The 12,569-nt window shown below is 37.2% G+C and overlaps 1 protein-coding gene across 1 annotated transcript in view; it reads right to left on the reverse strand.

Annotated features, from left to right (window-relative positions):
* Nucleotides 1-8,211: 8,211 nt before the first annotated feature.
* The window catches only part of mrpl11 (mitochondrial ribosomal protein L11), a 50,298-nt gene continuing 45,940 nt past the window's right edge, over nucleotides 8,212-12,569 (reverse strand). Inside the window, exons 4-6 of the mRNA XM_067457703.1 lie at nucleotides 11,563-11,656; nucleotides 10,907-11,066; nucleotides 8,212-8,432 (exon numbers count right to left, since the gene is read on the reverse strand). Coding sequence (XP_067313804.1) covers nucleotides 8,327-8,432; nucleotides 10,907-11,066; nucleotides 11,563-11,656 — 360 coding nt within the window. The 3' untranslated portion in view covers nucleotides 8,212-8,326. The remainder of the gene's footprint in view (nucleotides 8,433-10,906; nucleotides 11,067-11,562; nucleotides 11,657-12,569) is intronic.

Consider the following 12,569-nt stretch of genomic DNA (forward strand, 5'->3'; position numbering starts at 1 on the left):
CTTCATTCACAATGTTGGCTCTTCTTCTCTTCAGTTCAGCACCGTCATTTCCTACAGGGCAAAAACATCAGTTTGTGCTCAGTGACGCATTTGTGTGTTGATTTTGATGCTAAGGATTAACAATACAGATTTATTTTTAAAGCCACCTTGATCATATTTACCAGGGGTGCCAATAATTCTGACCACAACTGTATTCTGAGTTGATGATGTACACCTATTGCAACATATTAACCAATTCACAGAAAAAAATATTTTTCACAGACAGACACAGAAGACAGACAGATAGACACAGATAGATGGATGGATGGATGGATAGATAGAGACACAGACAGACAGACAGACAGACAGACAGACAGACAGATAGACAGATAGACAGATAGATAGATAGATAGATAGATAGATAGATAGATAGATAGACAGACAGACAGACAGACAGACAGACAGACAGACAGACAGACAGACAGACAGACAGACAGACAGACAGACAGACAGACAGACAAACAGACAGTTTTTAGCCAGAAGAATATTTGTGATTTGAGGTTTCATTCTAGCATTCAACTTACCTGGAAATCTTTTCCCATGAAGTCTCCACTTAAGTGTAAACATCTTCAAATTGCTGCCCATTTGGATACACTCTTCCTCTTCAATTGTTCTTTGAAGGGGAGCAAACATTATCTTTTAGCTCAAATGGCATCTCAGCATAAATGCATCTGATGTGGAGAAAGCTTTTTTTGATGTTTGGTTTTTCTATGACAGTTGCTGAATTCAGATTCAACAGGCATGTTCTTGAACTTTTGTATTTGCTGTGGCATACACCGTTACTTTTTCATGGACAGCTAATGTTAATATGAACAAGAGTTGATCTTTGTTGTTGTTGTTGTTTATGCCTCAGGCCATTCTAGACTAAAAGATGAGGGCAAATACAGAATTTTTGATTCCTACTAAATGGGGTTCTTCGGTCTACTTTCTGCAATATTCTGGAGGTAGTGGAGTATGGAGTTCACTACAGGTGTAGGATAATGAAGGGTCGGATTACGTAACAGCAAATCTCATTTGTATAGCAAAAACGCACTGCGGATCTCATTTGACCACATGACCATGTCTGAGAAAGACTCTTGCCTCTAAATCCCTTCAGGGCTCTTGTAAGATTCTGCACTTTGACAAGCTTCATCTAATGCATAAGATATAGATTCTGATTCCCTTTTGCCCTTTACAAACACAAAATATAACAGCCATCACGCTATATGAGTCTCAAAAAAGAGGGTGGGGAGGGGCTAGAGGCCGCATGTAAAATCACATCCTCTTCATGTTATCGTCTCTCATCCTTCCGTTCTTGTGAAATTGCAGTCAGCGACAGGCAGAACACGGTCACTGAAGCCTAGATAGAGTGCAGACACCGCAATCTCGTTCAAATCAAAGAGCGAGAGAGAGCCAAATGGTCAATTTTAAAATTCACAAAAGGAAAAAAAAAATCTCTGCCCTTCATTCACTTTCAACAAGCGTTTGGAAAACAATCACAAATGAGCTTGACTTTAGGAAAAGTGATTTGACAGTGCTTGTAGAGTCTCTCACTGCTCAGTGGGTCAGTGCCAGGCTACTCTATTACAGACCAAATTACCATCCATTACACATTTTCAATTTGCCTGCACAGTCTGGCACTTCCAAGGTTTCTTTCCCAAGCTGTATCCCAATAGTCAGACAATGTCAAATTCATTTATATAGTGCTTTTCACAATACACTTTACAAGCAGCTTACAGAAAATCATGATCTTAATAATCTTAATGCCTTACAGTTCCATTTAGCAGATTAAAGTTAATATAGTTTACATTTTGTGATGACACAAGCAAGCAATTGGTTGAGATATTCTACCCTTTTTATGTATGTGAATTAAGTTGGATATATACACTCTAAAAAATGTTGTGTTAAAAACAACCCAAGTAGGGTTGAAAATGGACAACCCCAGAAATAAGGTTGTTTGAACCCAGTGAATGGACCCATTTAAACAACCCAATTTCTGGGTTTTTCCATTTTCAACCCAACTTGGGTTGTTTTTAACCCAGCATTTTTTAGTGTATACACCGATCAGGCATATCATTATATCCTAATATTGTGTTGGCCCCCTTTTGGTTGCCAAACAGCCCTGACCCATCGAGGCATGGACTCCAATAGACCCCTGAATGTGTGCTTTGGTATTTGCCACCAAGATGTTAGCAGCAGATCCTTGTCCTGTAAATTGCGAGGTGGGGCCTACATGGATCTGACTTGTTTGCATACCACAGATGCTTGATTGGATTGGGATCTGGGGAATTTGGAGGCCAAGTCAACACCTCAAACTCATTATGCTCCTCAAACCTTTCCTGAACCATTTTTTTTCTTTTGTGGCAGGGTGCATTATACTGCTGAAAGAGGCCAAAGCCACCAAGGAATACCATATTTATGAAAGGGTGTACATGATCGGACACAATGCTTAGGTAAGTGTTGTCAAAGTAACAGTCACATGGATGGGAGGACCCAAGATTTCCAAGCAGAACAATGCCTCTACCAGCTTGCCTTCTTCCCATAGTGCATCCTGGTGCCATGTGTTCCCCAGTACACCCGGCCCTCCACGTGATTTAATTGCACCGTGGCCCAAATCTGATGTTCACGTGCCCACTGTCTACGCTTTCGGCGGTCGACAGGGGTCAGCATGGGCACCCTGACTGGTCTGCGGCTATGTAGCCGCATATGGCCATTGGCCATTTTCAAACTCACTCAAATCCTTACGCTCGCCCATTTTTCCTGCTTCTAACATATCAGCTTTGAGGACAAAATGTTCACTTGCTGCCTAATATATGCCACCCACAAACAGGTGCTGTGATGAAGAGATAACCAGTGTTATTCACTTCACCTGTCATAATGTTTTTTTTAAATATATTTTATTTACAGCTTTTCACATTTGTACAAAACAACCCCCACCCCATGCCAGCAAATGAGAAACAAATAATTCAAGCAAATAAATTATGATAAAAAGTACAAAATAGTAAAAAACAAAAAACACAAGGATGATAAATGCCTATACATGCTTGTATAAGTACATATACCCACAGAAACATACAATATCCATACATATGTACAGATGCACATAATAAACATCTAATTACACATACATTAAAGTCAAATACTTAAATCAAAATGCCAATACCAATGATTACCCAATTATAGAGGGAAATTAGGTGTTGCACCCTGCAAGACGGTATAAAATCTGCAGTACCACACCCATTAGAGCATCCAAAATGTCAAATTCAATCATCCCCTTCCAGAAATTCCATAAAGGACCTAAATCTGTAAGAATTTCTTCGGTTTACCAGCAATTTCATATCTGATCTTTTCTATATGTAGCACTCTGCTAGCCAAGTATCAAATTTAGGTACAAACTCTTTGTTCCACATCAACAAAATTGCCTTCTTCGCTATTGTCATCCCATATTGTGTTGTCTGTATTTGATTAAAGCTAAAGGTCTCTAAAGAAGGGGCCCAGCCTAATATTGCCACAAGGGGATCATGGGGAAAATCATTCTTAAGTACCTTTGAGTAAAAACAAGACTTCAGACCAGAATTTACATATTTTTGGGCAGAACCGGAAAAAGTGAGCTAATGTGCCCTCATTGGACTTGCATTTGATACACAAAGGTGAGACAGCGGGATATATAAAATATAACTTTGTACGGGAGTAGTGCAATCTATGCACAGCTTTATATTGTATCAGTTGAAAATTAGAACTGATGGAGCAAGACTTAATACTGCGGAGGGCCTCTGCCCAGGAGTCTTCTGAAATATCTATACCCAAGTCTTTTTCGCATGACATCTTTAAATGTTATGTAGGAGGAACTCTGGAGTCATTTAGGCATTCAACAAATTTAGATACAAGACCCTTCATGTTAAGTTCACAGGTCATACAATAATAAAGATGTTCAGGGCGTTTATAGGATTCAAAGTTAGGTATATTACTTTTAACATAGCTTCGTACTTGTAAATACCTGAAAAAATGAGAAGGGGGTAGTCCAAACTTTTGTCTAAGCTGGGCGAAAGAAGCAAATACATTGTTAATGTATAAATCACTTGTGGATACAATTCCTTTTTCTTTCCAAGATAAAAAAGTTGTATCTGTCTGCAAAGGAAGGGAATGCGAGTAAGATAACAAAAGTATAGGAGTAAGATAACATGTTTGAGGAAGTTTGAAGACCTTTCTAAGCTTATATCAAATCTTAAGAGAATTTACAATAATGGGGTTACATTTCTTAAATGTTCTTATAGGTTTATTTCCTGCAAAAAGTAAAGTGGGAAGGGAGGAATTTTGAACATCCTACTGAATAACGAGCCATGCAGGAATGTGGTATTCAATACCTCGGGATATGCACTACTCCAATACATTAATGCTTTTAGATTGGCTGCCAAGTAGCAGTGCTGAAAACATGGAAGGCCAAGACCTCCTACATCTTTCGATTTACAGATATGTGCTTTAGATATGCGATGGGCTTAATACCCCCAAATAAATGGCATGATCACGGAATCAAGTGTCTTAAAGAATGACTGGGTTAGGAAGATTGGAACATTTTGAAACAAATAGAGAAACCTGGGTAAGGTGACCATTTTGATTGCGTTGACACGACCAGTCATTGTAAAAGGAAGTACTCGCCAGGTCTCTACATCACTCTTCAGTTTGTCTATCATAACTTTGTGATTTGTTTCATATACATTTTTGAAATGTCTTGGGACAGTGATACCAAGATATTTTGATTTGCTTACAGTTCTAAAAGGGAGATTATTAACAAAAACTGGATCCATAGTATCGTATAATGGCATGAACTCACTTTTCAGCCAGTTAACAGTGTACCAAACTTCTTGATTATGTCAAACAAGAAAGGCAGCGATCTCTCTGGCTCTGAAAGAAAAAGAAGAACATCATCCGCATATAGCGAAATCTGGTGTTTTACACCCCCCATCATGACAGGGGATATATGCAGATTATTTCTTATACTTATTGCTAAAGGTTCCATCGCAATAGCAAAAAGTAAAGGGTTTAATGGGCAGCCCTGACGGGTATCACGATGGAGGAGTAAAGGCTGATCTGTTATTATTTGTAGGAACAGAGGCAGAGGGGCAAAGGAACAACATCTCAACCCACAAAGAAATTTTTTGTCCCAGTCCAAATTCCTCAATGGTGCTTAATATGTAGGACCATTCCACACTGTCAAATGCTTTATAAGCATCCAGGGCTAGAATGGCTATTTTATCATGTTTTCCTTTAGCCCGATACAAATTATTCATGAGCCTATGTACATTATGAAATGAAAATCTACCGGGGATAAAGACTGTTTGGTCTTTATGTATTATTGAGCCAAAACATTTACTTGACCTATTTGTCAAGATTTTAGTAAATATTTTAAGATCATTACAGAGAAGGGAAATGGGTCTAAGAGGAAGGGTCAGTACTATCTTTATCTTTCTTTAGGATCAATGCAATATTTGCACAAAGTGTTTCTGGTAGTTTTTTGTTTTCAATAGGATTTTTAAACATCCTTAATATTAAGGGGCCATTTTGATTAGAAAAAGCTTTATAAAATTCCATGAAGAAACCATCTGGGCCAGCTGCCTTACCATTGGGAAAACTTCTAATAGCTGTAAGGACGTCTTCCAACATAAACACCTGTCATAATGTTATGGCTGATCGGACGATATATCTATATCTATATACAGGTGCTGGTCATATAATTAGAATATCATCAAAAAGTTGATTTATTTAACTAATTCCATTCAAAAAGTGAAACTTGTATATTATATTAATTCATTACACACAGACTGGTAAATTTCAAATATTTATTTATTTTAATTTTGATGAGTATAACTGACAACTAAGGAAAATCCCAAATTCAGTATGTCAAAAAATTAGAATATTGTGAAAAGGTTCAATACTGAAGTCACCTGGTGCCACACACACTAATCAGCTAATTAACTCAAAACACCTGCAAAGGCCTTTAAATTCTCTCTCAGTCGGCTACACAACCATAGGGAAGACTGCTGACTAGACAGTTGTCCAAAAGATGACCATTGACACCTTGCACAAGGAGGGCAAGAAACAAAAGTTTATTGCAAAAGAGGCTGGCTGTTCACCGAGCTCGGTGTCCAAGCACATTAATAGAGAGGCGAAGGGAAGGAAAAGATGTGGTAGAAAAAAAGTGTACAAGCAATAGGTATAACCACACCCTGGAGAGGATTGTGAAACAAAACCCATTCAAAAATATGGGGGAGATTCACAAAGAGTGGACTGCAGCTGGAGTCAGTGCTTCAAGAACCACTCCGCACAGACGTATGCAAGACATGGGTTTCAGCTGTCGCATTCCTTGTGTTAAGCCACTCTTGAACAACAGACAGCGTCAGAAGTGTCTCATCTGGGCTATAGACAAAGAGGACTGCTGAGTGGTCTAAAGTTATGTTCTCTGATGGAAGTAAATTTTGCATTTCCTTTGGAAATCAGGGTCACAGAGTCTGGAGGAAAAGAGGAGAGGCACACAATCCACTTGCTTGAGGTCCAGTGTAAAGTTTCCACAGTCTGTGATGGTTTGGGGTGCCATGGCATCTGCTGGTGTTGATTCACTTTTCTGAGATCCAAGGTCAACACAGCCATATACCAGGACGTTTTAGAGTACTTCATGCTTCCTGCTGCTGACCAACTTTATGGAGATTCAGATTTCAATTTACAATAGGACTTGGCCAGGCAACCAGTAGAAACCAGTACCTGGTTTAAGAACCATCGTATGCCTTTTCTTAATTGGCCAGGGATACTAACCTGACCTTAACCCCATATAACCTCCCTTCGGAACACAGTTTAAGATATTTTATATTTAGTCTGAGTGTGTATCCAAGTGTATGCACACTATACTGTTCATGTCCAGAAAGGGAATAAAAACATCATCAAAGTAGTCCATGTGTGACATCAGTTAGTTCATTAGAATCTCTTGAAGCATCGAAAATATATTTTGGTCCAAAAATAACAAAAACTATGACTTTATTCCTCAAATAAAGATTCAAACGGTTTTGTTTTAGCGTGTCAAACTGCCAAAAACTGCCATAGATATTTATACATATCTATGGCCAAACTGCTGAAGTCATGTGACATTGGTGTTCCGATTAATGAATCAATCCGCTGATTCATAACCGTTTGAATCTTTATTTGAGGTTTGAAAGCAAACACGGAAGAGAAAACAATGCTGAATAAAGTTATTTTTGGACCAAAATGTATTTTACCAGAAGATGCCCAGGGTCTTTGATCACCTGCGTGAACATGCCAAAGTCCTGCAGCAGGAGGCATGAGGACTGCAGATGTGCCCTGAGCAACAAACTGCAATGTCTATGTAAGACGCCTGAGACAAGAAGGCCAGCTGGTCGTCCTTGCAGTGCCAAACCATGTGCACCATATGTCCCCCAGACGTGTTTTAGAATATGCAAGTGCCTTGGTGGACGAGTGGAGTCTTACAGCAAGACCTGGCAAATCTGGTTATACATTTTATAACTTAATATAAAAGAGATGTGCAATAATACGGGATGTGATTAAAATTATGATAAAATTAAGATAAAAAAATAAAAAAAAAACATTTCAAAATGCAGAAATAATCAGCATCATTACTCCAGTCTTCAGTGTCACACGATCCTTCAGAACTCATTCTAATATGCTGATTTGCTGCTCAAGAAACATTATTATTATCATCAATGTAGAAAACATTTTAATAAATGCTGTCATTGAACTTTCCATTAATCAAAGAATTATGTAAAGAATCCTACATTTCCACAAAAATATTAAGTAGCAGAAAAGTTTTTAAACCTTAATAATAATAAATGTTTCTTGAACAGCAAATTAGAATGATTTCTGAAGGATCGTGTGAAACTGATTTTTTTTTTTTTTGCCACCGTGTTGCTAAAGGGCAATCTACTTCAGTACAGATGTCAAAGACAAAGCAGTTATAAAAAACCCTGGATTATTATTACCCAGAGATGGCTAAGAGAGATGGGTGAGTCAATGGATGCAAGAGAAAGAATAGGTGAAAGTGGCTCAGAGGCCTAAAAAAAAGGGTGTAGGAGGCAGAGAAAAGAAAAGAGTGGGGGAGGTAGAGAAGAGACAGGAGACAAGATAGTCAACAATGAGAGATGTCGAGAAATAAAAATACACTTCAAAATATTTGTATGCAAAACAGCAGCATTTTATTAGAAAAACACATCGGGAATAGTGGGATGAACCCGTGTGAATGGTTTTTTTTTTTGTATAGATAAATAACTAGCACAACAGCAGCTCTTCATTTCTTTTTTACTATTGCAGCCTCAGCAGCAGCTGCCTCTGCTTCTGCCTTCAGTCTCTCCTCACGCTCTCGGAGAAACTCCCCGTACTCCGCTGGTGACAGGCTGACAGAGGGATGACAGGAGGAGAGGGGGGAGCATTGTGAGAGTGACAGAGGGGGAACCGACAGAGAAGACCGAGATTAGAGACATATCAACAGATACATTACATTAGAATTTCAAACATTTCTAGCGATGGATTGAAATGCAAGGCGAGCTTTGCTTTTCCTTCTAGTACAAATGACGGGTCTGAGCATTTGCACCTAGCTGACATTGTTTATTTATTAAAGAGCTTCGGTTAAAGAAAAAGACTACGCTTTTTTCCCCCTGTCAAAATGTTACAAGGACATTTGACGTCGCATAGACTCAGGATAGGAATAGGTGTGGTAGGTGTCAAGAAAACGCTTCTCAAATGAATAGTGTCAATTATTAAGCTAGCAGCATTCCTTACAATATCTCAGCGTTATTAAAACATGAATTATACAAAACATGAATTTTATGATTCAATTTTAAAAGCTTGCAAATCAAGCTCAATTCTCAACAGTGAAAAATAGCATAAAATTCCAAAAGAGCACAAGAACTGAAGTCACTGGCGAGAGTGTGAAGTAAGACTTGATTTATTCAGCCATTATTAATTCACATCTCTTATTAAGGTCTTTACTAGGTGGTGGGATGTCTGAAATATTTATACAAGGAAAAGATGGATGTTTAAAACTCACAGTCGAGACCAGACATGCAGAAAACAAATGCTTGGAAAAGGCTTTGTATATAAATTATGCCTACATATACATTTTTTCATAAAACTTTAAATTTGAATTACGTTTTTAAGAGATACGCTACCATTCAAAAGTTTGGGATCGGTGAGATTTTTTTATGTTTCTGAAAGTCTCTTATGCTGACTAAGGCTGCAATTATGTGATCAAAATACAGCAAATACGGTATTATTAATTTATAATTAATTTATTAATTATATTATTAATTTTTAAAATTCAAAGCTGAATTATAGAAAACATTCTAATATTCTGTCTGCTCAAAAAAAAATGTGTGAAAAATTTTGTGGAAACCACAATAATATAACAATTATTAGTCTCTTTTTATCAATTTAATGCATCTTTGAAAATTAAAAGTACTAATTTCCTGAAAAAATTGTTACTGACCCTGACCATTTGAACAGTAGTTTACATTTGCAAGGAAAACTATGTGAACCCCTTTCAGAATCTGTGAAAACAGGAATAATTTGAACTAAATAAGAGAGATTTTACAAAAATGTTTTTTTATTTTATTTAGTACTGTCCTGAATAAAATATTTTACATAAATGTTTTATATATATAGTCCCAAGACAATTTTTTTTTAAATAATAATGTTTGTGAACCATTGATTCTCAATACTGTGTGTCGTTCCCTGGAAGATCCACGGCTGTATTTTTTGTTTTTTGATGTTTGTTCTTGAGTCCTTTGTTCGTCCGAAGCAGTGAAACTGGCCAACATTCTGCAGAAAAATCCTTTAAATTCCTGCACATTCTTCAGTTTTCCATCATCTTTAGCATATTTGAACCCTCTCCAGCAGTGACTGTATGAGTTTAAGATTCATCTTTTCACACTGAGAACGATTATGGGACTTAAACACAACTATTAAAAAAGATTCAATCATTAACTTATGCTCCAGAAGGAAACATGGGGGGTGAAAACTTATTAAATTTGAAGATCAAAGTAAATTACTTAATTTGTCATCTGAAAAAAAAAGATATTAAAAAAAAAGATATTAAAAAAAAAAAAAAAACTTTGGGCACCTTCATCCTGTTCTTAAGTTTTCACTTAAAGTTTGCTCTTATTGCATCATGTTTTTCCTTTTCTTTCTGGAGTATCAGTGAATGTTTGAACCTCTTTAATGTTATGTTATGCTTGAGAGTTCCTCAGTTTTCCTCAGTGTAAAAAATGCATCCTTAAATCATACAGCCACTGCTAGAGAGGGTGCTAAAGGTGACAAAAAGGTGATGGAAAACTGAACAGTTTGCTGGACCTGGAGGATTTTTATGAAGCCCGTTGGGCAGTTTAACTGCTCAGGACACACGAGACTCATGCACAACCATCACAGAAACAGTCGTGGATCATCCAGGTAACCACACACACAGTATAATTATGTATAATAATGGTTCATAAACTTTTGAACAGATCATTTTAAATAAATTCAGCAATTTTTTGGACTATATTCAAACATTTATGTAAAATATCTTATTCAGGACAGTACTAAATAAACTAATTTTGTATGATCTTTTTCATTTTGGTAAAATTATTCACATTTTCACAGATTCTGCAAGCGGTTCACATATTTTTTCTTGCAACTCTATATTAGTATTAATTACTTGAAAAAAACGAAACATTTTTGGTCATTACATAACGTCCACTTCTGTTATTCTATAGTTTTGAAGACATTACTATTGTTATAAAACGTGGAAAACGGCAAGAATGAGTTTGTGTACATTTCACTGGTATTGTATGTTGTGAATAATGTGGTAGAATGAACTTTGAAGGACTCTCACTCATTGACGATTTTGATGCCGAGGGATCTGGCCGAACCGATGATGCTCTTGACAACGTTCTGCATGGAGGTGTCCTGCAGCTTAAAGCTGTCATCCTGCGATTTGACCTGTGCAATCTCATATACGGCCCTCACAGTCACCATACCTGCGATCTCGTGCCCTGATAGATACAGGAAAGCGGAGGGACAAGGCGGGAGGACAAAGAGAGAGGTGATGAAACACAGCGGCGCAGAGAGAGAAACCAGCAGGAGGTGTGTTTGGTCATGATTGAGCAAATCGGAAGTGGAGATGGAGTAAAGGCGAGAGGTAACAGAAAGAGAGGGGGAGGGAAAGAGTGGGCACATAAGAAAGAATAATTGAGCTAGTATGGAATGTGTGAAAATGAAGCAAATCCATAATTCTCCTTTTTTTTCTTCTTTTAAATGCCACCTTCACCACAGTGTTCCCCTTATAATTGCACGGCTCTCTACCAGTGCAGCTCATCATCAATATATCATCAGTCAAAAAAAATTCAATCTGAACCAAAACACCCCGCAGGGGGAAGTCTGTCCATTACTGAAACATAAGGCAGTGGCAAGATATACAAATAGACTGCTGAGAGATGGAAAGAAGGATGTATGGCCACAGCTGCTCTGCTTGTAATAGGGTTCGCTTACCGGTCTTTCCTGCTCCTTTTTCAATGCCGGCGGCCTGTTTCAAGAAGTAAGACACAGTGGGCTGCCCAATTTTCAGGTCATACGTTCTGTCCGACTGGAGGAAAGAAAAGCGGTAAGCTCAGTCAGAAACATCATGCCCATTCCTCAACTTCAGAGTCAGGTGTATCATAAATAACTAAATATAAAAAACGGTCTGTAAGATGCTTTTGAATAAAGGCTCTTATGTTCATTTATTTAAATAAATAAATAAACAAACAGTTAACTAAACAACTTTCTAATTTAATTTTCTAAACAAATATTTGTTCCTGTAATTTCAACATCATTACTCTAGTCTTCAGTGTCACATGATCTTTCAGAAATCACTCATATGCTGATTTAAGGCTCAAGAAACGGCTGAAAGCGCTTTTTAACATTTTTGTGGAAACAATGTTAAGCAGTAAAACTTATTTTTCAGGATTCTTTGATGAAGAAAAGAGCAGCATTCATATGAAATTATAAATATCTTTAATGTCACCATTTAATCAATTTAATGTGTTTTGCATAATGAAAGCAAATATTGAATGTAATATTGCTAATTAAGTTTGTCTAAAACACTGGGACAGAAAATTCCCATTTTAGTCTATAACGGTCAGTCCAGCCGAGTTATACATGCTGTAGATTGTTTGCTATGAATTTCCATTAAACCTTGCTTAAATTCCCTACCAACACCCTTAGGAATACAAAATGAATTATTAATCAAAATATCAGTACAATTTTAAACCAGACCTTTAAACAAGACTTTATATAAACACATAATAATTTGCATGCATGCATATGGAAGGAGATGCAATAAACCTGAAAGTAGGGAAAAAAACAACAACAATAAGGAACCCTGCTAATAATAAATAAATTATCTGACATGTGTAAATTATATAAATAATGTAAATCCATTCATTAAATTGCCTGAGAAAATCTGCTGCTTTTTATTCAACTAAAATGCACGGTGATCCCTGGCTGTCAAGTTTGGT

Source organism: Pseudorasbora parva, chromosome 11, assembly GCF_024679245.1.
Source record: "Pseudorasbora parva isolate DD20220531a chromosome 11, ASM2467924v1, whole genome shotgun sequence".
Classification (NCBI taxonomy): Eukaryota; Metazoa; Chordata; class Actinopteri; order Cypriniformes; family Gobionidae; genus Pseudorasbora; species Pseudorasbora parva.